Source organism: Muscardinus avellanarius (assembly GCF_963383645.1).
Source record: "Muscardinus avellanarius genome assembly, chromosome: 6".
NCBI classification, from domain to species: domain Eukaryota; kingdom Metazoa; phylum Chordata; class Mammalia; order Rodentia; family Gliridae; genus Muscardinus; species Muscardinus avellanarius.
Genome location: NC_137791.1, coordinates 51,119,093 through 51,144,739, shown reverse-complemented (window position 1 = coordinate 51,144,739; position 25,647 = coordinate 51,119,093). Strand labels below are relative to the sequence as shown.

The 25,647-nt window shown below is 40.4% G+C and overlaps 1 protein-coding gene across 3 annotated transcripts in view; it reads right to left on the bottom strand.

The window, feature by feature from the left end:
- PPP3CA (protein phosphatase 3 catalytic subunit alpha) overlaps positions 1-24,558 on the bottom strand; it is a gene marked incomplete at both ends in the record, with an annotated part of 322,166 nt that extends 297,608 nt beyond the window's left edge. For all 3 annotated transcript variants that reach the window (XM_080697539.1, XM_080697540.1, XM_080697541.1), the window contains one exon: positions 24,501-24,558. In XM_080697539.1, the coding sequence (XP_080553665.1) occupies positions 24,501-24,558 (58 nt within the window). The remainder of the gene's footprint in view (positions 1-24,500) is intronic.
- Positions 24,559-25,647: the final 1,089 nt, after the last annotated feature.

Genomic DNA, 25,647 nt, shown 5'->3' with positions numbered 1-25,647 from the left:
AATTGTATTTGTGAGTCTGATACAGTATATGTGTGTTGCTGCTTTGGTGTGTGTGTTTGTGTTTGTGTGTGTATATAGATAATGGCCCAGTGTGTTCCCTACACTAAAGGTAGCTCTGGTTCCAGGTGATTGGCCATGGTTCTTAGAAATAAACTTTGAGTAGAAAAGAACAATATCTAAAGTTATAAGAACTTAACTAGAACATGACATCATCATGTCTTCTTCTTCATTTAATCTTGAGTTCAACAAAAAACAGATTATTCTAGTTTGTAATCAAGCTGTCATTAGCACAGTTGCAGGCCCTACAGACCTGCACACAGTGTCCAAGAGTGGCCATGTGATCCAGTCAGGACCACTGGGAGATACTATGTGGAGTTTTGATGGACACAAGGTCAGGCTTATTCTGAAATCTCTATGAAAACTCAACGGGTCTGAGTGGGTGTCTTTGCTCCAACATGGAAAAACCTTGCCCAGCTGTGAAGATGATGAAGAGGAAAAAATCCTAGAGAGGAGGTCAAGAGAGGACAACACTGATATTCTTGAGTTTAAAGTCATATTGACCCCTTTCCTCTCACTTGTAAAAACAACAAATTTTTGCTGAGATCTGTATTACTGTCTATCCAAAGACTCTTAGCTAATACAATGGACATGATTTGCACTTTTATATCCACCAGTGATCTAATTCGAAACTGCAATAGTTTTCTCACCTCCTGTATTTTACAGGCAATACTTATAAACAATCTAAGGTAGAAGATATACAGAAATAAACCTAACCATGCATGCTTATTTTTATGAATTTTTAGCTATAAAATAAAAATGAAGGTTGGTACAAATAACTTGCAAAGTTACATTATTTTAAAAAATACTTCAAAAACCACATGTGTTTACTTAAAGAAATAAACCTAATAGCAATTCAGTATTAGGTGTCACCTTATGTATTAGCACATCATTAAAACAAGAAAAAGCAGTCCTTGCCCTGAGGCTTAGAAATATTAGCAAAGACCAAAAAAGTCCATCAGATGACCATGCAAGGCATCTCACCTTCAGTGTTAACAATATAGTCTCTGATTTTAACCTTGTCTTTAAATTTTTTTCCAAAAAAAAAAAAAAATCTATGAAAGGACCATGGTTCAGGATTCATCTGTTTTCTTCTGGCATGAAGCAAGGAATTCTTCCAAGCATTCTAAGTACCAGTGAACATGCCTCAAAGATGAGGATAATGAAATGAAAACAGAGCTCTAAATGTAAGAGCAAGCAAATTTAATCTTAAATAAAAACAAGAGAAAATGGAGAGTCAAATGGTAGAACTCAAGTGCAAAAAGAGAGGTGTTGATAGCAGGAATACTGTGAAGAAAGGCGGAAACAAGCTGACCAGAAGGTGGCTGTGGCTAGAGAAGAGGTCTCCACCGCAAACACCATGTAGACCATGTATAGTCATTTCCCTGCAGTAGGCTGGCCCAGTCCTCAACCCCAATTAAGAATGAAAATTCCTCGTCTCACCTGTCCTTTGATACTCCTGCCCCAGGATCCTTGTTAAATGAGCTCTTTTGAACATATTCAGGCTCTCTGGTTAAATGTTAAGTAAATAACTGTCACTCTCTTCACACAGCATTTTTTTCTATGCCAACAAAAACATGCCTAATCCTGCCCATAAAAAAAAAAAAAAAAAAAGATACCAGTCCATTCCAAAATGCATGTAAATCATACAGCACCGGTCTGAATGTGTGTGTCTCCCTAAAAGTCCTATGTGGAAATCCTAACTTTTAAGTTGATAAATCAGATCTGAGGAGGTGGGGCCTTTGTGTGATCAGAAAATGCCCTTAAAAAAGAGGCGGGTAGCCGGGCGTGGTGGCGCAAGCTTATAATCCCTGCGCTTGGGAGGATGAGACAGGAGGATCGCACAGGTTCGAAGCCAGCCTCAGCTACTTAGTGAGGCTCTCAGCAACTTAGTGAGACCCTGTTTCCAAATAAAATATAAAAAATGGGTCTGGGAGTATAGCCTGGAGGTAGAAAGCCTCTGGGTTCCACCCCCAGTACCACCAAAAAAAAAAAAAAAGAGGCGGGAGACAGCTCTCACTTCTTCACCATGTAAGGACACAAAAAGAGTGACAAAGTGGATCCCCACCAGATACTACATCTACTGACATTGTGCTCTTAAAATTTCCAGCCTCCACAACTATGAGAAACAAATTTCTAGTTTTGTTGTTGTATTCTTTAGTACTAGGGACTGAACCCATAACATTCTACCTTTCAACTACACTCCCATCCCATTTTATTTATTTTTTTATTTTGGGCTTCATTAAGTTGCTGAAGATGGCCTTGAACTTTTTAATCCTCCTGTCTCAACCCTCTATGTACTAGAATTACAGGCATAACTGCCAAGCCTAGCTAAATTTCTATGTTTTTATAAGCCATCCAGTTTATAATCTTTTTATTATAGTTCCCTAAACAAACTAAGATATCTGTGATAAAGAAGTAAATTATTTAGCTGATATCACATTTGAGAGGGAGAAACATAAAAACAATGTAAAAATACTTTATTGCATAAATATATTCAATATGTTGCTATTACATTATTTTTTCTTTTCTTTTCTTTTTCTTTTTCTTTTCTTTTTTTTTTGTGTGTGGTACTGGGGTTCCTGGAAACCCTTTTACCTCCGGGCTACACTCCCAGACTTATTTTATATTTTTATTTGGAAACAGTCTCTTAAGCCAGCAAGGCTGGCTTCGAACCTGTGCAATCCTCCTGTCTCCGCCTCCCAAGCATGGGGATTACAAGCATGAGCCACCACGGCCAGCTACATTATTTTTTCTATACTCAGCTTATATGTATGTGTAAAGTGCATTTAATTAAAAGTACAAAAAGTTAAAACATTTAAAAAATACAGTGTTTCTCATTTAAACATCAAAATATTAACAGTTCAGCCACAGTTTCGCCTTCTGGGGAAGAAAGGCCAGGGCCAAATGTAGAAGGACTCACAGAGGATGGTTCCAATACTCCCTTGCTTGTTCCCAAGCTTGTCCACCTCATTTTTGCCCCATGCCTGAACTGAAACACCTGACACTACTTCTCAAATATAAAACCAAACCATAAAACACTACTAATATGTAATGAATGCCATTAAGAAAACTCAACCATGCTACTACAGGGCTTTAGGGAAGGCAATTATTTTTTAAAGACTAAAATTTGGCTTTCTTTATTGCCTCTTATGAAAGAAATATAAAGCACTTCAAACAACTAAGGTTAATTGTGTAAAAGAGATGAGTATTATTAGCACCCCTCACCAGTCAAGGGTGGACTGGTGGAACAACTTTCCCAAAGCTCCAAGGAAGAACTGAGTCAGAAGGTATGTCTGAACACTCTGTGCCCCTACTATGCTCAAGAATCCAATCTTCCTAAACAAAAATCCTGTTTTAACCGACTAAACCATCTCTTAAATGTTTTATCCACTGTGTTCCAAGTCTATACTTTTATATATATAAGGCATTTTTCTTCTTGAAATTTAGAATATTTTTCTTTTTAAAGTACAGAATGTTTAATCAGAGTAATAATATCACGTTATAAATTACTACCTGAGTATGTTATGGCATTTACTGTGTGCCAAGCACTCTTTCACTTATTCCCCATTACAGCTCTGCAGAGAGATGCCGTTTTCATCCTCTTACAGATAAGGAAACTGAGGCACACGGGGAACTTTCCTGTGGTCACAGAGCAGATGCACAGCTTGCTGCAGCTTGATCTGAAGAGTCCACCATGAGCAACTCAGGCAGGAGTGTATAAACTCCATGTCCTCCACTCACCCATTCCTTCTCGCTACTTTCTTCGTTCATCTGCATTGCTGAGTGCTCAAGAAACTACAGTTGAATGAACAAAGAATATACCTGGGACTGATGTCACTGACTTAAAGAAAAGCAAACAGCCACATACACATTTTTAAAAATGAACAAAAATTAAAAATGCTCAGAATCTTATAAAATGTAATGACATTAATTGACTTGATGCTGGGTCCGGTTTTCTGTCTGTTTTGTATTCCACGATGCCCTGCCTCCCTCAGCATAACTCTCTATCTGAAGGAATGATTGGAATAAAAAGTGGATAGTAAATATTGGCAGCACCTCCATTCTAAAATGCCAAATGAGGGTAAGAACAGTGGAGCTCACTCCCGCATCAAAGCCAATTATTTTCTGCACTATGACCAATTACCATCAGCAAAAAGGTGAAGTATAAACCAGACTTATATCATCTTCAACTTTTCCATAGCATCATTTTCAGTATATGATTTACAAAACATGTTTTGTTCAGAGTTCAGTATCTGAAACAGAAAGGAAAGATTATCTAGCCCTATTTAACCAGTGCATTTTAAGGGAGAGTCTTCTTTTTAAAATGCCAAAATGCTGAGCTGGGCGTGGTGGCACAACCTAATAATCCTTGTACTTGGGGGAATGAGACAGGAGGATTTCAGGTTTGCAGCTTGCCTGACCACCTTAGAGAGGCCCTCCCTCTGCAACTTAGACCGTTTCAAATTTTTAAAAAATAAATAAGATAAGCTGGGGTGTAGCTTAGAGGTAAAACACCCCTGGTTTTAATCCCCAATATCACACACACACACACACACACACACACACACACACACACGCCAATACTGAGGTGTCTTTTAGATGATTTGAGAGAGTAAATAAATGATGCTGAGGTTTCACCATAAGTGTCCATTTTAATTGGCCAGAGATAGGGGTAAGTACTGGCAGCTTTAAAAGTTTCCTAAATACCGGGCATGCTGGCGCACACTTGTAATCCCCACGCTTGAGAGGCAGAGACAGGAGGATCGCACAGGTTCGAAGCCAGCCTTGCTGGCTTAAGAGACCCTGTTTCCAAATAAAAATATAAAATAGGTCTGGGAGTATAGCCCGGAGGTAGAGTGTTTCCAGGAACCCCAGTACCACCAAAACAAAACAAAAAGTTTTGCAAATGACTGTAATGTGTAGTTATGATTGTGAAGACATTGTTTAAATTCTATCTTGAGTTTTTTAAATTTTAACACACATACATCACCTATAGATCTTTTTTTTTTTTTCTTTTTTTTTTTTTTTGGTGGTACTGGGGTTCCTGGAAGCCCTTCTACCTCTGAGCTACACTCCCAGACCTATTTTATACTTTTTAAGTTTTGGAAACAGGGTCTCTTAAGCCAGTGGGGCTGGCTTCGAACCAGCGAGATCCTCCTGTCTCCGCCTCCCAAGCGCTGGGATTACAAGCGTGCACCACCACGCCTGACCCTATGGATCGTATTTAAAATGCAGATTCCAGTTCAGAAAGTCTGGGGTATAGACAGAGAGTATGTATTTCAAGCATGCTCCCAGGCAACACAGAAACTGCTGGTCCATACACCATACTTCTAAGCAGGAACATTTTAGCCCTCCAGCAATAAATTACTACAAATAGCATTAAGAGTGAGAAAAAGTGAAAAGATGGTAAATTCAAGGCAATGTAGAATAGCTCATGTTTAGGTTGAAAAGATAACCAATTTTTGAGAAGCAACTTGAACACACAAGAAATGATTTTAGAACACAGGGCTAATTAAGGATGAGAAGTTGTTCCTAGCCTAGAGGCAACGCTCTGTAAAGATGATTTTATCACCACTTTATCAACCAATGAGTATCAAATAAAAAATCTGAATCAAAATTTATAATTTGTTTTGTTGAAAAAAAAACACAGCTTCTATCTATATATCATTTTCTCCCATACTTAAGGCACTTGATCTGTAGGAAAAACAGCCCCATAGTCAAGGTTAGCACATCTGATAACGTGATGTCTGGCATCTGACTGAAAATATTTCCACACAGGAGAAGAAAAGAAAAAAGGATAAAATAAAGGAAGCAAATCTCCCTAAGTCACTTTGTGGAACAGGAACACAGGGTTAACCATGCTCTTCCCCTAACACTTATGTGTACTAACAATTTCTGAAAATTATTTTTAGTTCTGTTTTTGAATCTCAGCTTCACCACTTTAATAGCGTTGTGATCATGAGCAAATTATTCAATTTTTCTGACTTATAGACTTCAGAATAGATTTCCATCGTAAACACCTCACAGAATTACTGTGAGAATTAAAGAAAATGGCATTGTAAAGATGCCTGACACCAAACAGGTCACATTATGACAAATTTAATTCTAATCCAAATGGATCCAATTTGAGAAAAGTAAAAATAATAAGATGCTTACAAAATAGAAACAGGTGCCATAATAATGCCCTTTCAGTTCTATTACTTCTTTATTAAAGTTCCTGACCAAATCTCATCAGAAATAATAACCAGTAGCACTGAAAGAAGTCTCCAGAGTGACATGTCTTGAGATAAACACAAAAGAAGGCTAGTTTGTGACAATATCATCAATTCATAGTAGCCTACAGCTGGGTATCACTGAAAATTGCTATATGTTACCAACCCACCTCCAAGTAGCATGGATTCTCTTCCCACTCACTCTCTTCATCTGCCCAAATCCCTAAGCAGTTCAGGGAAAAAGTAACACCTTGAACACAGGCCAAGTAATCAAAAGGAAAATATCACTCTGGAGCTACCTCTCTAGAGGACAGTTCAAATAAGAATAGATGGCACTCTAATCTGCAGCAGAATTGCATAATCACCAAAAAGTAAATATTTTTGGTGATAATTTCATTCTTCTGAAATAAACCATATCATTCACAAAATGTCAGAGCTGAAAACATCGAGGAGAAAAGGGCACAATTTTACCGATGTGATCACAAGACCAAGCTTAGCCTAAAAGGGAAAGGAGAAAGTATCATTAAAAATAGTGTATGGCAGCCGGGCGTGGTGGCGCACACTTGTAACCCCAGCATTTGGGAGGCTGAGACCTGAGGACTGTGGTTCGCAGACAGCTTCCGCTACATAAGTGAGGTTCTCCACAACTTAGTGAGACCCTGTTTCAAAATAAAGAATAAAAAATAGGGCCGGGGGTATAGCTCAGGGGTCGAATGCCCCTGGGTTCCATCCCCAGACCTACACACAAAAAAAAAGTGGAAAAGAAAAACAACTTAGACACATTTTCATTTTAAGTAATTTGTAGAAGGAATAGCACAAGAAGTTTGTTTCTGTTCATGCCAACTGAATTATAATCACATACTGTGACGAAATGGGACTCTAGCACGCTTCTCTTCCAGAAGGAAACAATCCTATAGCCTAGAACATAGTTTAGATTTGCTAGCCTCTGCATTTGGTCACAAAAGAACAAGTTCAGAAGCTGAAATCAGTAGGGGGATTTTCAAAAGAAATCTTTATAAATCTATATAAAGTAGGTCTTTATGTTGATCTACATTAAAATTTCACTCAACACACATATTAAGTCCACACTTTTAACCAGTATTCACAGTTGTCATGTATTTTCTTACCTTGTTCATATAGGGATCCACTGGAATGTTTAATCATTGTTTTTTTTTTACTGAGATATTCCTATACGGATACACACCTGATTTTTTTTCTTGTTATAACATTCAAATTGTCAATATATGCAATAATAAACACTGGGCATAATCATATCTCAGTATCAACTTCCTTATAAGGCAAAGCTTATTTCAGGCAAAGTCTGGCTCCAGTATTAAAATAAACACACACAGCAGGAAAGTTGTAATGTATATTTTACTTTTTCAGGCCAAGAAAGACCTTACATTTCAATAAATACAAGTTAGCAAAACAAGAACTGTCAATAAAACACCCTATTTGTACTCTTATTTAAGAATCAAAGTTATTAAAGATGTTTTTCTACATGCTAAAGAACACCTTTCTAAACAACAACAAGAATAACAAAAATCACACTGAAGTCCAAGGTTCACAAAAATGTCAAGGAGAATAAAAAAAGAAAGAAAAAGAAAATGGGAACCCAAGCTGATTCCAGATCAGCCTTCCCACATGAGAATTGTTCACCTGGAATGGAGGGAAAGCTGGAGGCCCCAGCATGAAACTGGAGGCCCCTCACTGTACTGAACCTAAAGACCCAGAGAACCAAGGCACGTGCTAAACTTTCCCTTGCGCTCGACCCTAAGACTCCAACTCCTTCAAACACAGAATTTCCCAAAAGTCCAACCAGGTCCAGCTGAACCAGAAATATGTTTATCAGTCCTGGCATACAACAGAATTCTCCACTCACCTGCCTTGGAAGAAGAATTAAAATTCAAAGTCAACGCTCTATTCTTTTAAACAATTTATTTTTAAAAATCAGTTTTAAGAGGAGACTGGGCAAGTATTAAATGTTCATCCTAGTACAGAAAAGTAGCAAATGAACAATTCTATCACAAAACAATTCACATTTGCATCTAACATGTTACAGTAAAACCACATAACTCCCTCCTCAAAAAGTCTCATGTGACATCTCCTTGAAGTGGCTATCACTTTAGCTATGTGTGGCTTCCTTTATTTGCTGAATACAGCCTCTACAGGGAAGTAAACAGTATACAAGAACTAGCACCAGACTTATTTGTCATAGTTTTAACCTAGAGGAAAAACTCAAAGGCCCAATAAAAATGGCTCTTCCCTGTAACTCACAGCTAGCACTTCCTTTTAGGGTTAGAATCAGTGTGTAACACTGTGATATGGTCAGTGATTCAAGCAAAGCCTAGTTTACAACCCAGTCCCACTCTTTGTGAGCCTTGCCACATATTTCTAAAAAGGAGACAAAAATCCTGGCCCCACTAATGTACTACATTTTTCTCCTGCAGAAAAGAACACTGATGTTCCACCAAAATGATTTCCAGCAGCCACAGATTTTATATAAAAAGAAATTCCTAAATGTCTATTTTCTATCCGCTCACCGACACACCTAATGAATTTGTTTCTTCTGCCTTCAAATTAGTGTTATTGTGGTCAGAGGCAGGGGTTTGTAGTCAAAGCTGCTAGAGTCCAAGTACCTGTTTCACCATTTACTTCCTGGGTATCCTTACACAAGGTACTTAACATGAGGTGACACTCAAGCAGTGCATAGACACTGTTGTTACCATTATTAGAACAGAGAGCTTAAAAAGCACAAAGGCACCCTATTTGTTACTTATTTATTTACTTTGAGCAATATCCCATGGAGAAGCAAAGTATCCCAGAAATTCAGAGTGTTCTCTTCTAGAATAAGTGTGAAATAATACATTGCCAAAAAAATGCCAAAAAAAAAAAAGCACACAATCTCTCTAATCATTACCCTGGAAAATGCATTTCTTCTACTCTCTGAAATTGCAAAAGATCAAAATAAAGCACAGGGTAGGCAAAGAAACTAGAATTTTTAAAAATTTGAACCATTCCAAAAAAAAACTAAAGAAAAATATATTAATAGTATTGTTCAAGTGCCTCCTTTTTTGTTTGTTTGATGTGTTTTGGATATTTGTTTTGGTTTTGGTTTGTTTCCCTTTTTTTGTCTACAGAGCCACAAATTTCTTATTAACACAGGTAAAATTTTCCCATCACACATATGCAGAACCTAAAATGACAGTTTGCAAATGCACTCACCCAAGTTTTTTCCAAAAATTAATTTCATAGCCAGGTTTAGCTCAATGACTAAACAAGTCTACTACCACATAAACTGGAGCAAACTAAAATAAATCGGTCAAAAAAAGAAGAAAAAGAAGTGTTGCAAATGTTGGTGATAAACTCTGGGCAACAGACAAGAAGGAGCACAGACAACTGTGCTCCAAAGAAGTTCCATAAAGGAGAGTCAGCAAACGTTCCCAAAACCACATGAAAGGTCAGGTTTGGATTTTTATGCTTAGTTCATTTCAGTCAACTTTTATCATAGATCAAACATAGGTAAACATACAGAACACATATATGAATAAAAGTGCCCACCCTACTACACTCAAGAACTTCTACTCTAATAAACTAAGAATAAATTCATTACAAAGTGACATATGCTATACAATAAATGTTTTCAGAGTTCATACCATCAGAGCCAAGTATATGAAGAATTTCTACAAGTCAGTAAGAAAAATGACTTCATCTAATTAAGTGTTCACTTTAGGAGAAAAAAAGATCCCAGGGACAATGGGAGAAAATAAATACACTGGAGTAAATGAGAAGGTTGAAAGCAGAGAGATCGATGTTGGGAGGCTGCTACGGGACTGAGTGAGGTATTTAAAAGGCCTGAACTGTGTGACATATTCAATTAACTGAATGAATGGTGGCAACATCACCAGGGATGGGAAATACAGGACAAATAACTTGCTTTGTTTTCCCCAAACTCATCCACAGAAATTGACAGGGTATGGGACCGTTCCAGGGGAAAAGCTAGATTATAAACATAGGTGTGCCAGTTATCAGTCTGTAAGTAGTGATCAATCCTGTGAGTATAAGGAGACAAGACTATCTAGAACTTGTGAAAGGAAAAGAGAAAATCAGTACCCAAGAGTCAGTCAAGAGTTGCTTGCAGCCGGGCCTGGTGGCGCACGCTTGTAATCCCAGCATTCGGGAGGCTGAGACAGGAGGATCCAGGTCCATGGACAGCCCCAGCTACTTAGTGAGGTCCTTTGCAATTCAATAAGACCCTGTTTCCAAAAAAAAAGAATAAAAAATAGGGCTGGGGGTGTAGTTTGGAGGTAGAATGCCCCTGGGTTCCATCCCCAATAAGGAGGAAAAAAAAAAAAAAAAAGGAAATACAACCCAAAGCCACTAAAGACAAGAAGAATGAAGCCCATCACATCTGAAATTGGGCAGTCACTGTGGACATCTGGGAATTCTCTCAGTGGAATGGTAGAGGTTCCAACACACAGTGGATTTGGCAGTGGGCAGTAAGAAGCAAGAAGCACATACTTGAATGCACTTCTAGAAGTAGAAAGCAAGGCTTACAAAGGAGCTGTCCAACAACAAAATAACAGTATCATACTTACACAGCTCTTTCTGAGCCAGGGTTACAATGATAAGCATTTTATATACAATTCTTCTCATCATTACAATGTTGCAAAATTAGTATCATTGTTCTGATTTTCAGTAAGAAAAATGGATTCAAGGTTGGTTATATGACTTGCCCATGAACACACAGGGGTACACAGAAGAGACAGGATTTAAATTCTAGTTTTATCTATCTGGGAACAGATGTTCTTTCCATGCTATGATGCTACTTCCCTAAGGATGGATTTTTTTTTTTTTGGGGGGGTAGGGGTAAGTGGCTTCTTAACCACCTAACAAGATCCCCCCCCCCCTTAAAGACAGTTGAATCAAATTGTTTTTCTTTTGTTTTGGCACTAGGGATAGAATCCAGAGGCAGTCTACCTCTGAGCTACATTCTAGCTCTGTTTGTTTTTAATTATTTTTTTTACTTTGAGCTACATCTCCATTCATTTTGATTTTCTATTTTACTTTCTTGCTAAGTTGCTAAAGATCTCACTAAGTTGCTGAGGTTGGCCTTCAACCTGCAATTCTCCCGTCTCAGCCTCCCAAGCACTGTTACAGGCATACACCATTAGGCCTGGCCTATACTATCTTTATCTTAAAGTAAGTCCCATGCCTTAACCCTTGCCTATAGATTGTTCACCAGAGAAAAATTAATATTGGTTATATTTTTTCCAAACGACAATAGAGTGGGTGAAGATAGTTAATCGCTCTCTTCTGTGCTTCCACAGCACGCTGTACCTTCCCCTAGTGGAGTAATTACAATGTACATTGTAATGTTAAATGTACTTTTGCCTCCCACACTAGGCTGTAATACTCTGACACTGCCCTAATTCATGTTGGGGCGGAGAACATGATGCAGAGCCCAGGCAAAGCACTAAAACCGATCCACACAAGGGCAGAGAGGATGGAAGAAATGACAAGATGGATATTTTGGTAACTTTTTTTAAGTCATTTTATACTCAATGAGTTAATCTATGTTGCCAAGTCAGATTTTTTATTATACTGGGAATGGGAGGAAGGCTGTACAGAAAAAATGAGTGATATTAACAGAAGCCACACAACAGGACTTTAAAATGAGGCATGCAAGTGCATTTCTCAAAAAGGCTACAGAAATACATGCTTTTTCCCCTGTACTTAACACTATTAAAAATAAAATTTAGTTAATGCACTAAATTATGTTTTAATGATCAGCTGCTCTTGAAACTTTTATCCAAAAAAGTGCCAATTTTATCTTAACTGATCATAGGATTTCAGGCATGATAGTCCCTGAAAGGTGTTTTGAGGAGAAAAGGCTTCCTAGAGCACTTTGAAATCACCCTAGAGGTGCCTACCTAAATGTTTCAAGATCTACTGAATTTGCAGGCCTGGCTAGCAAGGGTACATTCTCCTGGAAAAAGGTCCCAGCCTCTTTTTCCATACAGATAGACATAATATGATGTTCGCCCTCACAAAACACTAGCACAAGTGAACCCAGATATTAATGACCTGCCATCAAAAATGTTCAGGAAAATACAAGTGTAATTGCAACCAAGATTTAAGGTACATCAGTAAGATCAAGTCACCTGCAGGTTATGCATATCGCCGACTATGTCAGCTATGGCTCCACTTCTTCACAGTAAAATGTAAGGGAAAGTAGCATTTTAAGTTTGAACTAGAACACTCTAATTTATATGCAGACTTTTTTTTCCCCCCTTTGGTGGTACTGGGGTTCCTGGAAGCTCTTCTACCTCCAGGCTACACTCCCAGACCTTTTTTTTTTTTTTTGAAATAGGGTCTCTTAAGCCAGCGCAGCTGACTTCGAACCTGCGCGATCCTCCTGTCTCAACCTCCCAAGCGCAGGGATTACAAGCGTGCGCCACCACGCCCAGCATATGCAGATATTTTTAAGTAGGTATTTATAAATTTTAGTACATTGCTATCAGTAGTTAACAGTTCAGAGCTGAATTTAACACAGAAATATGTTAATACTACGTCTCCCTCAGGTCCCTGTGAAAGTTTAAATCTTATCAAATTCCAATGAAATCCACTGGGTTAATGAAATTTAATGGCCTTGGGAGCTGTTTATCAACAACCTTCAAAGACTGGGCACAAGTGGAAGCAGGCCAAAGAGACAGGGTTCTTTGCCTTCCTGGTGTGATCTGAAATGCAACCAAAGGATTCTGGCCTCTAATTACAGCCTCTAATATCATGATGGTGCCGTGCTATCATCCAGTCTTTATCATTTGCCAACTACAAATCAAAAGTGAAAGCAATGCCTGAAGAAAGTTACTGCAAAAATTCAAGTCCCATCTAAGTTTTTGGGGATGTTGCTACTTATAGGGATTAGATACTTACCACCTTGAAGCTGCAGGGCCTAGGGTGAAGATAAAAGTTAGTAAAAGAACAAATAGTATCATAACTAAAGTGGAAATCTTCATCCAGCCAAGGGACATCATGAGAGGCAAGACTGGGCCACATCTGAGAGACCTGAGTCCCAGGCAGCTTAAAAGTCAGCATGAGGCTCAAACCAGCAAGACATGAGTACTGGAGAAACTGGTCCCCTGGAAGGGCATTATCCCAGATGAATCTCTGATCACTTTGCTCCACTTTCTAGGGATGCCAACAACCTGACTTGGGTTTAAAGGAAGGCTACTAGGTGATGCAAAAGGGCCAAGAAACCATCCTCTGAGGGTGAACATATGAACAAGAGTTCCGTTTTTTAATATCAAATGAGCTCTTGTAGAAAACTAATGAACCTCATTCTTTGGAACTCTATAAGGAAATACTAAGAACAAACATGTGCTCAGAGAATCAGACTGTAGTCAAGCAGGAGAAAACATATCTTGTGAGCGGAGATGTCCAGAATGAATGAAAGGTCTTACGCAGTAGGGAACTTCTTCTCACTAGATAGGTGAGTGACATGCATTATCTACACCCACTACCTTCTTTAAGAGAGGATGGGCAGGGCCTTCCATACCAAAGGTGGTCACCAACAAAAATCTAGTGCACTCTTCAGTTCTTGGAGTTTGTTTGTTATGCATAGGCTCAGCATGAACAAGTGTAACAGATAAAAAGTTCCCCTTATATCCTCTTGTCCTTCTCTCCAGAACAGAGGGCTGGTTCTGAGCCTGGTGGTAGATTTCCAAGGTTCTTTTCAGCTATAAAAATGTTAGACTATTCTTTAGCATACAGGTTCATCTATACAACCAAATAAATGAACATCATTTACCCTCTCCATTCAGAAGATTTCTATAATCCATTCTACTCTCAAATATTCATACTTGGTTCAATTTTTAAAAATATCTTCACTGGTTGTTTTTTTTTTTTAAGTACTGGAGATTGAATCCAGAGGCATCCAACCATCAAGATATACCCACCCCAGCCCTATTTTTTTTTTTTTAATTTTGAAACAGGGTCTCAGTAGGTTGCAGAGGGCCTAAGTAGCTGAGGCTGACCATGAGCCTACAATCCTCCTGTTTCAGCCTCTCAAGTACTAGGATTATAAGTGTACTACCATGCCCAGTTCACTAAATTTCTGATGCTTCCAAATATTCTCTTCTTCAGCTGACAGAAGTGATGGGCAGCATTTGAGTATGATCTACTACACAAAGAGACATTCTAACACCTGAAACCTTAGTTAAATTGCCACTCAGCCTTTTTTTTTAAATTCAGACTATATAATTTCTTAGTTTCTGTCACAACTTAAAATCCTTTAATCATCATGGGCACTTTAAAAAAATACTCCTAAAATTTACCCTTCTGTTTCTCGAAGGGCATGTGGAATAAGACAGAATGATCAGGAAGAATTCTGACACAACAAGGAATACAAGGAGATTCCTTTCAAGATAGTGAATGCAAATAGAAACTGGCAAGGGGATTTTATGTAGGAACTTATAATATCCTTAGTCTTTGATATCTTGAAATGAAAATATTTCTGAGCTTGGGAGACCAAGAGTCAACCCCGGCTCACCTGAGAGACAGGAAGTACTGTTTGAGAATGAAAAGAAAATGTAACCTAAAAAGGCCCCACTGACCTGCTAATTTAACTAGAAGCCACAGTGGCCAAGTGTGGCGAGTGTAGGATCAGTGGCCATCTGGGAGGATGGACCTGAGAGCCGGAACTTCATACGCTGAACCACTTGGTTGGTGTGACGTCTGGGGCTGAGCTTTTCTAACAGAGTCACTAGGTAGCCACAAGAGAGCTATGAGCAGCCTGTATTTATGCACTGGGGCTGAAGGTCTATCTATTATGGGCATATATACACTTGGTCGCCTCCTATCTGGATGTGCAATGTGTTTTACACATCTCTATTATAATTCCCAAAGTTATTAACTTTAATTCATTTGCATTTGCACATTGTAAAGTCTAATCTAGGCCTTTCAGCTGTTCGTCAGATAATCCTCCTCCAACGTAGTATAAATCACTAGTCTTTCTGAGAAAGAAACCATCACCTAGCTTTAACCTATAGACCTTTTGACCTACACAGATCCACTAAAAGCCACTCACTTCTCCTGGGAAAAGCCACACCTACCAGCTATGCTGGCTATTCAGCTAAAACCAAGTAAGGCCAATTAATAAAATAGGCATTGTGTTTATCTGTTTAAAAACTTAAATTTAAATGTACAAGACCAAGCAGAGGCATTTCCCAAACACCAAAATTAAAGCCAAACCACAAAACTACTCAATAGTTGTAGAGACATCTCTGATTCTGGGGGGTCGTCCCTGGTAGCCTCAGCACAAGCTCTGGTCCTTGGCTGTTCTGGCACTACTTCTATCTCTGCCAGCCCGCTAAGACACCCCAAAGGGAAAGTGCTTTCACAACTCTGGGTCAAGGAGACCTGTGAAATTATAGACATTTGAGCAGAGTAGCTGCTTTCAAAACATGCTCTCTGAGATCATATTGAACTAGGCTTTCCTCTTGCTCCTGACTTAAGTAGTCCAGTACTAGGAAACCACTTCTGCTTTAGGCAATCAGTGTATCTTGAACAAATAATCCCAAAACAAAGCATTCTAAAAAACTCACATAAGAACAAACTTCTATAGGACAGGGGCTTACAAATCAAGAAACTCACCAGATGTCTATGAGCTGACCATGACTTAAAATCCAAGTTTCCAAACTAGAACTCAATAACTTAAAAATTCTAAATTCATCTTACCTTTCTCTATTATTTTTTTTCATTTAACAACCATGTATCAAATGCCTGTTCTCTAGCAAGGCTCTGTGCTAGAGGAGAAGATGCAAAGGCAATGGACCAGACTTCTCTCTCTGGGGCTTTCTACTTCCTGGGGAGAAGCAAGTCAACAAACACAAAATTCATTGCAGCCCTGCTCTTGTCAAGGTATCCTATGTGAGACCATTCCCTTCAACTGAAGATGGCCCCAGAAAGTCATATCCCAGAGGAGGTGACAGCTCAACTCAAGAATGAATGAACAGACTTAAATGAAAAGAGAACTTTGTCATCCCAATAACCAGGCCCACACAGAGAAGGTATGTGTGTACTTTAATAACAATAAGTATACATCACAAACCAAAAATGTCAGCCTTTATCATTTTTTATTTCACTTCAATGCTAAAAGCAAACAAAAAATAACACATATCCTGACTCAAATTCTGTCATTTTTAAGAGAATGTATTGTGCTTTTAATTTGATAAAATGCATAGCTTATAAGATGTTTTAAAACAAATATTAATGGATGGCTCAAAGCCTACTTAGAAGAAAATAGCAGTTAGTGACACTTTAAAAAAAAAAAAAAAAAAAAAACTTCTCATAAGCCATGTATTCTTTCCCCTGGAGAGTATCCAGTGATATCCTGGGGGCTGCAAGAAGTTACACTGGAAAAGGCCGCATTTCTACATTACAAAAGTATTTTAAAAAATAAACTGAACCGGGCGTGGTGGCGCACGCTTGTAATCCCCGCGCTTAGGAGGCAGAGACAGGAGGATCACGCAGGTTAGAAGCCAGCCTCGTGCGCTGGCTTAGGAGACCCTGTTTCCAAATAAAAATATAAAATAGGTCTGGGAGTGTAGCCGGGAGGTAGAAGGACTTCCAGGAACCCCAGTGCCACCAAAAAAAAGAAAAGAAATTTAAATGTGCACAAAGAGGTATGGTTTGTTGTTGTTGATTTTGTTTGTTTTGCTGGGAGTTTATTTTGGTTTGGGGGAGGAAATGTTTATTTCTTGAAATGAGCCAGGTCATTTTCTCTTCAACTCTAAGTCTGGGCAATAATTAAAATATATAAATCACCCAATAAATACAACATTGAGTGATTAACATATCTTTTCTCACTTGTCAAAAATTGATTAGCCTAAGGGGAAATACAACAAAAACTGAAAGAAAGCTTTCAAGTTGGAGCTAGTCAGCTAAGGTGAAAAGAATGTAGCCTTTTAAATTCAGCAGGCATAAAGTCAGCTCAAATGACCTACAAAATTGCCCTCAACCTAATCTTGTCGCCTTGTTATTGCTGCCTCCTAATACTCCATTCCCCTTCCATTCAACAGCCACCAGAGAGGACCATTTAAGAAGACTCAGAACTTAAAGACATACATTCCAAATAAACATATAATTTGTCTCTATTTATTGTTTCAGAATTTACATGAGATTCTGCAATGCCCAAATCATCCAATAGGAGTTTATTCAGTGCACAAAAAGCAAGGCACAGAGATTGACACCATTGGTCCAATGACCAACTTTTCCAAACTAAAACTCTGAATATACATATGAATTATTAATTGTATGCACTTCCAAGTATGTGCAGTAACCTGAGAGACATATTTTAGAAACTGACATATTAGAATTTCTAAAACATTCTAATGTTACATAGAAATAACTGAACATTTAAATCAGAACTAGTAACTCCAAAAAACTGGGGCATTCACACACTGGAGACTTTCTTTAAGTCTTAGAATTCTAGAGCTGATGGTATTTTTCCTTAAATTTAACTCCATATAAATCAAGCTCTCTGAAGGTCAACCATCATTCTTCTGTTTTCATTGCTGTAGAAAGTACCTGAAATTGACAAACATTGTAAGGGGGTATGTCACAAACTGGAGGCAACTTTTATAAATCCCTAAAAATATATTTGTTGGTTTTTCTTTTGCAGACATATGTAATAGTTCCAACTGTCCAAGAGACAGAAGTTCATAGAAAACCAGGTAGTCCATCTTTAAAAGCACAACTGTAGCATATTTTGCTGTGAGATAAAAGCATGGATTAGGGAAGTAAAAAGAAAAGCAAAAAGTGCTATTCTTCTCTATGATGGCCTAAAATAGAATCTTCCTTAATTCCAAAATGCAGCATTATGTTTCCATTTTCTTAAGTCAGGTTTTTGTTTGGTTTGGTTTTTATTTATCGAAGGCTTCAGCTAACTGAGTGCACATTTGTGAAAATGGTTTTGAGATCCCAACAATGGGATGGGTCTAGGTCCTGGAGCTGTGAGCTCACCTAATTTAATCTATTACTTGTAACACCACAGGAAGAATATAAAATTTTAAATTTCATTTTTAAATGAACTATAACTGATAGCTTCATATAAGAGGCAGAAGTATTATAAATAAAATGAATTAAAATGCTGAAAATATCAAGAGCACTAAAGACTTAATTTACACATTGCAATCAATTTCAGTGCCAGTATCATTCCCATTTGATAACTGTATTGTAAAAAGGAATGAAATACCTAAGAAGCATTAGTTTATACACTTGCCTGAGCTTTTGCTAGAAATTAGCAGAGCCTTAAACTGGCACAACAGAGAGGGCCATTATCTATAGTACAGACAAAGAGGCTTGCAACATACCCTTCAAAATGAAAGTAAATAAAACTCCTTTGCAAGATACTATGCCAGTTCTCTTTCTCTATATTATTTACCTGAAAAGAAAACAATGTTTAACAGTATTTCTTCAGGGAACCTCATGCCAAAATCAAACCAGATTAGAACATTCACCACCGGAATGTTATTTCTGTGAATACAGAAAATTTTTTAACTATTTTATGGAACTAGTAATTTAGTTAAACAAAAAAGGGAACAAAATGTTTTTTTTTTCATTTTATCTATACCAAAAAAAGGACAATTCTGCAAAATACTTTTAAGCAAGAAGGATCTCTCTTTGCTAAAGGAAAAAGTCTGCTTACACTTACCTGCATTCTAGGCCTACTTGTACCATTCTATCTATTCTGTCTCCACTTCTTTAGTTATAAAAGTAAGCACCATCATAAGCTACTGCTGTAGACCCAAGGCATTCATTACTGGTTCTGACTATTCTTGAGTTGACCTGAAAATACATAACAGGGTGTCGTTTGTAATTCTGTGTCAGCCATGACTGAATCACCATCCCCAAGATAACAGATCAAGTAGCATTACCCAGGCTCCCATATCCCACTGATGACCCTCTTGAGAGTCCTTAGAGTGAGTGGTGGATTTAATGAGGGCCCTTGGAAATTTGAGGAACGTAGCCTGATAAGTAATAATATATAACCTAAAATTACAGAAACGTGAAATTCAAAATCTTGTTCTATCCCTCATGAATATAAAAAAAAAAACTGCTAACATCAGAAATCAGCTAAAAATCTTTGACAAAACAACTTTTTGGTAATTTACACAAAGTCCATATCTCAGTCATCACCTTTCTTCATAATTTTGTAGGTGTGCAATATATTTGCACAAAACGTTCAGAATGGTAATTCAACTGAATTTGCTAAAAGACAACTACCTCTAGAACAATGCTATTTTTCCAATGAGGTCACTCTAAATGGATTTTTTATTTGGTTTTATAATTAGTTTTAACTTTACACATGACTGACACAAAAAAAGATAAGAAAAAGCTTAAGAGGCCAATTATAAAAGTTATAAGTACACAGTATATCAAAGCCATATTTCATATCTCTAAAATTGTACATTAAAACAGGTCATAAAGAAACAAATAGGTTTTAAAGGCATATTTTTAACATAAATGAATGTTAGAGTTGCCTCATTAATTAGGTTCTAAGGTGCTATTTTTTTCACATTTTAACTGAGTGTCTTCTTAAATACATTATCCATGTAAAGTAAGGGTTCTTACCCACACTTCAAAAAAAAGCCTTTTTAATTCTTATAATTGATAGCATTTAGAACAACTGGAATGTCCCTAAATTCCAGTCTCAGTCACTGCTTTAAGCCTTAAATTTACAAGATGTCCAGAAAGCAATGAATTTGTGGTATATTCACTGTGTAGAAGTCCAGGAAGGAAATATTAATGATTAGGTCAACCTAATTTATAATTAAGAGCATGAATTTTCATGCTGTTTACTAAGTCCTGAAAAGGATTTGTTCTCTTAAGTATATTATCCATGACAGAGCTATGTCATTTGTAGTGCTAATTAGTCTAGCAGACCCCTTTCTACTAACCATCCAGGGCTGATGTTAAACCTTACCACCAAACACTGATATTTAATCATACTACATGTAAATTAATGATACTGAATTAATAAGGTTTCACTATATACAAATGGAAAAACAGACACAAAAGTAATTCAACTGTTAGTAGTAAAATACAGAGTGACCTCTTCTTGATGTACCACTAAGAAATAGCATTACCTACTATTTATTACTCCATTTCAAAATTCATGTGAGAGTTAAAACTGATGTACCATATTCTTGCTTACTTTTTAAGTAGTTATTACCAGTTTCATTGAGCTAGAAATACTTGTGTTTTAAACCTAACTTACTGAATAACACTTTACTTGTACTTTCTGGTTGTAGGATCTTAGAAACCTTTACAGATTTTTCCCATGTGTACTTGTACACACACAGAGTATAGAAGTTGACAATACAGGTGGAAAAATATCCCACTCCTTGTAGCCAAAAGCAAACGTGTGTACAGCACAACAGTGCACAGCCTAGAGCTTTTGAGACCCCCCAGAACTCTTCCCAGGAATTTACCCCTCAGCAACCTGCCAGTATAGCTGAAATTTCTAACATTAAAATCAGTCTGAAGCTGAGACAAGAAGATTGCAAATATGCTTGCCAGCCTCAGCAACTGAGAGAGGACCTCCACAAGTTAGTGAGACTGTTTCAAAATAAAACATAAAATAGGGCTGGTGGGGTAGCTCAGAGGTAGAATGGCCTGGGTTCAATTCCCAGTGCCATAAACAAACAAACAAACAAACAAATATCAATTTGGGTGAAGATAGAAGGACATTACAAAATACATGAAGATAGAAAAAAAATAAAGGTCCAAGTATATAACAAAGCCACATACTCATCATCACGTACAGCCTGATTTTCTCCAAGTGTTTTTAACTATCAAATAACAAAATTTAATGGCCAAAAGAAAATGTTAGAGCCAGACAGAAACATGTAGAGAAAGATGAAAAGAAGCCAAAGTTTGAAACAAGGCTATAAAATATCACTAAGGAGAAAACTAGGCTATAGGATTTGTGGGGGTCTGGGGGTACATACTCTTTTGTTTTTTGCCCTCAGTCTTTTGCATTATAGTTATGCAATATTTCTTTAAAAACATACTGTAAAAGAGTAAATGGATCAAATTGTTCTGATATCCAACATATAAAATTACCCAGATGTTTTGTCTATATTCTTATATTTTTCATTATTTTTATCTAAAAATAATCAAAATGAAGTAACACTATTTTTGCTACTTGAAATCTAAATGTTTTAAGGTAATCTACATGAACACTTTTTATCTTCAACACCATCATTCCCTTCCTCTTTTAAGGTTCAGAGTCTCTGAGAATATATTCTGGCAGACTTTACAAACCTCAAATATGACAGCTAGTTGACACCCAAACTCAATCTATATTTTTGGAGTTGAGTTCTTAAAAAGTACAAATCAAGAGAGATGTCACCATTTTACTATAGACAAAACCACAAGCATGGTTTTATTTGTAAACAGCAATTTGTTATACAACAAAAGCCAAAATATAGTAATGAAGGTAACTGTAAACAAATAGCATGACATGCCAAGGTATAATAATCTGAATCTTTTATTTCCACTTGTATACATAGTAAATACTACTAAAGACACTTTGTAAAAGAAAAGAAGACCTAGGGATCACAAATATTTCCTGAAGGACAATCCTTTTCCTATGTTAAAGAATGACTACTGAGATAAAAGTTCTTCTTAAATTTGGAGTAAAATCATGGTTTTATGATTTTATCTAACTTTTGCAAATGCAATAAATCACTTGATAATTTGTTTTCCCATCAGCACACATGCACTATATATTGAAGGGGATCAAAATAAATGATCTCAAATAATCATAAAAATCTTATATGTGATAAAACGTTGAACCCAACCTTAGATAATGCCTTTCAAGCCAACAAAGTAAAGTTTACAAGAAAGTATAAGACATACAGCAGGACTATGCCCACCGTACAATTGGATTCATCAGTAGAAGGTTGGTTTTGGTTTTTTTTTTTTTACTGTAAACCAAATTTCTTATTTAAAATTTCACATCAGGACCCCTATCAAAACAAATGCAGAATTAACTTTTCCTATTTTGAGTTCATTACCCACATTTGTATTTTACTTCTATAAAAAACATGTAATTGAATTTTTGAATTATTGGTAGGCATATATACCTATAAAAAAGTAACAGAATAATTTATCACTGGATAAAAAAGGCAAGGCAAAATAGCTATGTGATAACCGAATGGGCCCTTCCATATTAACTGGTAAAGGCATCAAAAAAGAATGGATGGACAATTATTTTTACTTTGTTTACTTTATGACAACTTCACATTTACACTGAGACATCACATTTGGTGATTTAGAACAAGGAATGTGACTAGGTGTGCACAAGTGGTCGTCTTTTAATTGCCAACAAATTTACTGGTATCATCTGAATTGTAAAGTTTACCATAATTATTTTGAGAATATGTGATCTTAACCTACAGATTGGAGGTACTCCTAAATTTCACACATTAGGGAAATATTGGTCTTTCTCTGATACTCCAAGCAAAAGAACTTAATTTTTGAAAATGTCAACAGAGTCTTTAATACAAAACAGTTCTTTGGAACGAATTTGACTTGACTGTTTACATAAGGATCTATGCCTGCAGAATAAATAAAATTACGATGCATCTATCTTTCCATGTATATTGTCAGCTTGTATAGTCCTATTTCCAGTCATTTTTGCAGAGCGAGTTCCTCCTTATTTTGATAGGTTTGTGGATCTGAACTGAGGCAGGAATAATTCCAATATAACCAAAGCAAAGTAAGATATTTTATTCTTTCTCAAAAAGAAGCACAATTTCCCCCATCACTAGCTCCCCTCACCCACATACAACCCCCCCACACACACACACACACTTTAAAAACTAAAAAAACCTAAAAAGAGCAAGGATCCTTTCTGAAACCCCAGAGAGACATGCTGCACGGTCTTCAGGCTGCTAGGTTACTTGCCTAAGTGCTCTTGGTGCAAATGACTTTATTGCCTTGCACTCTAGTTCTAAGATCTGGCCACATCAGATACCTCTCTGTAATACACACACACACACACACACACACACACACACACACACACACTCTCTCTCTCTCTCTCTCTCTCTCTCTCTCTCTCTCTCTCTCTCTCTCTCTCTCTCTCCACCGACACCAGCGCTGTTTCCAATTTCAGAGGCCCGCTCTGCACACACCGGGGCTCATCCCTGCTCTGCTAAGTCTCCTGATCCCAGGCATAAGGAATACTACTTAATCCTGGTGGATCTGCTCTGTTGCCTCATCCTTCCAAGATTTTTAGGATGGTTCCTCCCCCACTCCACCTTGGGATAACGGTGCAGAGAGTGGACCCGCTCCCCGCGGTGCGGTGGAGAGGGCGACCACTTCGAGCCCCCCTCCTCAACCCAGGCACCCTGGCTTCTCTTTTCCCAGCAATCCCCGAATCTCCCCGCCCAGAGCGTACACACAAAACCCCGGGGCGGGGAAGAGGCGGCAATAATAGGAACCGAATAGCCCGTTACAAGGGGGTGCGGAGGCTCGGAGGAAGCGAGCGGGGCAGGTTCCCACCCGGCGCCCTGCAGCGCGGTGACAGGTCGGCGCGGGCGGGCGGGACCCGCTCGGGCGTCCTCCGGGCGCGCGGGGAATCCCGGCGGCGGCGGGGGCCCCGCCGTCCCGCCCCCCGCGCCCCCCACGCGCCCGCGGCCGCCCCCGCCCGCGGAAGGAAGCGCCGGGCTCCCCGCGCCCGCCCGCCCTCCCGCGAGCCTGTGCAGGCCCTTCCCGGGGAGGGGGAAGGGGCGCCCGGGGAATTGCTGCAATGGAGCGCCGGGAGCGCCCTGCCCGAGCCCGGCGGTCGGCGGGGAGCCCCGGCCGCGTTAAAATGCCATATTAATTTTTTTTAAAGCCATAAATCACCCCCCGCCCTCTGCAAAAGAAAACCATAAACCCGATCCCAGGCCAGCCCGCGAGCAGCCACCCACTTCCTATTTCTGTCATAGCAGCTACACCCTGCCAGCAGCCACCCCGGGGCGCCCCCGCCCGCCGCCGCCGCCCCCGCCGCCCCCGCTCGGCCCCCGCCCGCCGCCGCCCCCGGCCGCGAGCAGCCCGCGTGGGGGCGGGGGCGGGGCGGCGGGGGAGGGGGTCGCGCTGCAGGAGATCCTAGAAGGTCCCGGGGGGGGGGGGGAGGGGAGGCGCCCGCGGCCCCAGCGCCGCGCCGCTTACCTTTCACCACCCTGTCGGTCGTCGACAACTTGGGATCAATTGCCTTGGGCTCGGACATCTCCGGCCGCCGGGGACAGCGCCGCGCTGCTCGTCCGTCCGACTGCTCGCCCCGACCCGACCGGCGGGCGGACACCCCGCGCCGCTCGCCTCGCGGAGGGCTGGCTCAGCCGCCGCAAAGTTCCTGCTCCGCGCCCGCGCCGGCCGCCGACTCGCCCCGGGCTGCGCGCGTGCGGGTTATTTATTTATTTTCTGAGCACGCCTCCCGGTTCTTCTTTTATTCTTGGGGGCAGGGGGATGGGGAGGAGACGCGCACACTCGAGCGCCCACCCCGGCACCGGCACCGGCACCGCGGAATGGAGCCCCACGCGCGCACACGGCCGGGATTAAGCCCGATCACATGGGAGGGCCGGGGGCGAGGGAGGAGCGGCAGGCCCGCGGGTGTCAGTGCCACCAGCCGCGCCTCGCGTCCCCGGCGCGGAGAGGCGCCGCCGCCGCCGCTGCCGCCGCCCTCGCCGAGCGCCGCCGAGCCCGGCCCCGAGGACGTCCCTGCCGCGCTCCCGCCGCCTCCGGCGCCGCTCCTGCACTCCCGGGCTCGGCCGCGGAGCTCGGCAGACTCGGTCCCGGCACCACCTACCCTCCGCCGCCGCCTCCGCCGGCCGCCACCACCGCGCCCGCCTCCGCCTCCTCCCCTTCCTCCGCCCGCCCCGCCCCCCGCGCCGCGCAGCCTCCGCCTCCCGCCAGGCCCGCCCCCGCGCCCGCCCGGCGCCGCGGCCCCGCGCGCTCATTGGCTGCGGCGCGCGTCCCTCACGGCCAGGCGGCGGCCCGGCGCTCGCCCCGCCCCGCCCCGCGGGCCCCGCCCCCCGCTCTGTTTTCCCCCAGCTGCCAATCCAGCGGGCCGGCCGCCTCCGCCGCCCAGTCCCCGCTCAGGTGTCACTGTTGCTGGCGGGCCAGGATTAGGGAAGGAGGATGGGCCTGGGGTCGCGGCTGGGAGGGGAGGGCTGTGTCCTGCCACCCCCCCACCGGGCCCCCGGGCCTGGACCCCGCACACACCCCGCGCCTCTCTGGCAGCCGCGCCTGGGCGACCGGGTCAAGCCGCAGTGTGAGTAGCCGAGCGCGGACGGCGCCGCGGGCTGTGTGCGTGGCCCGC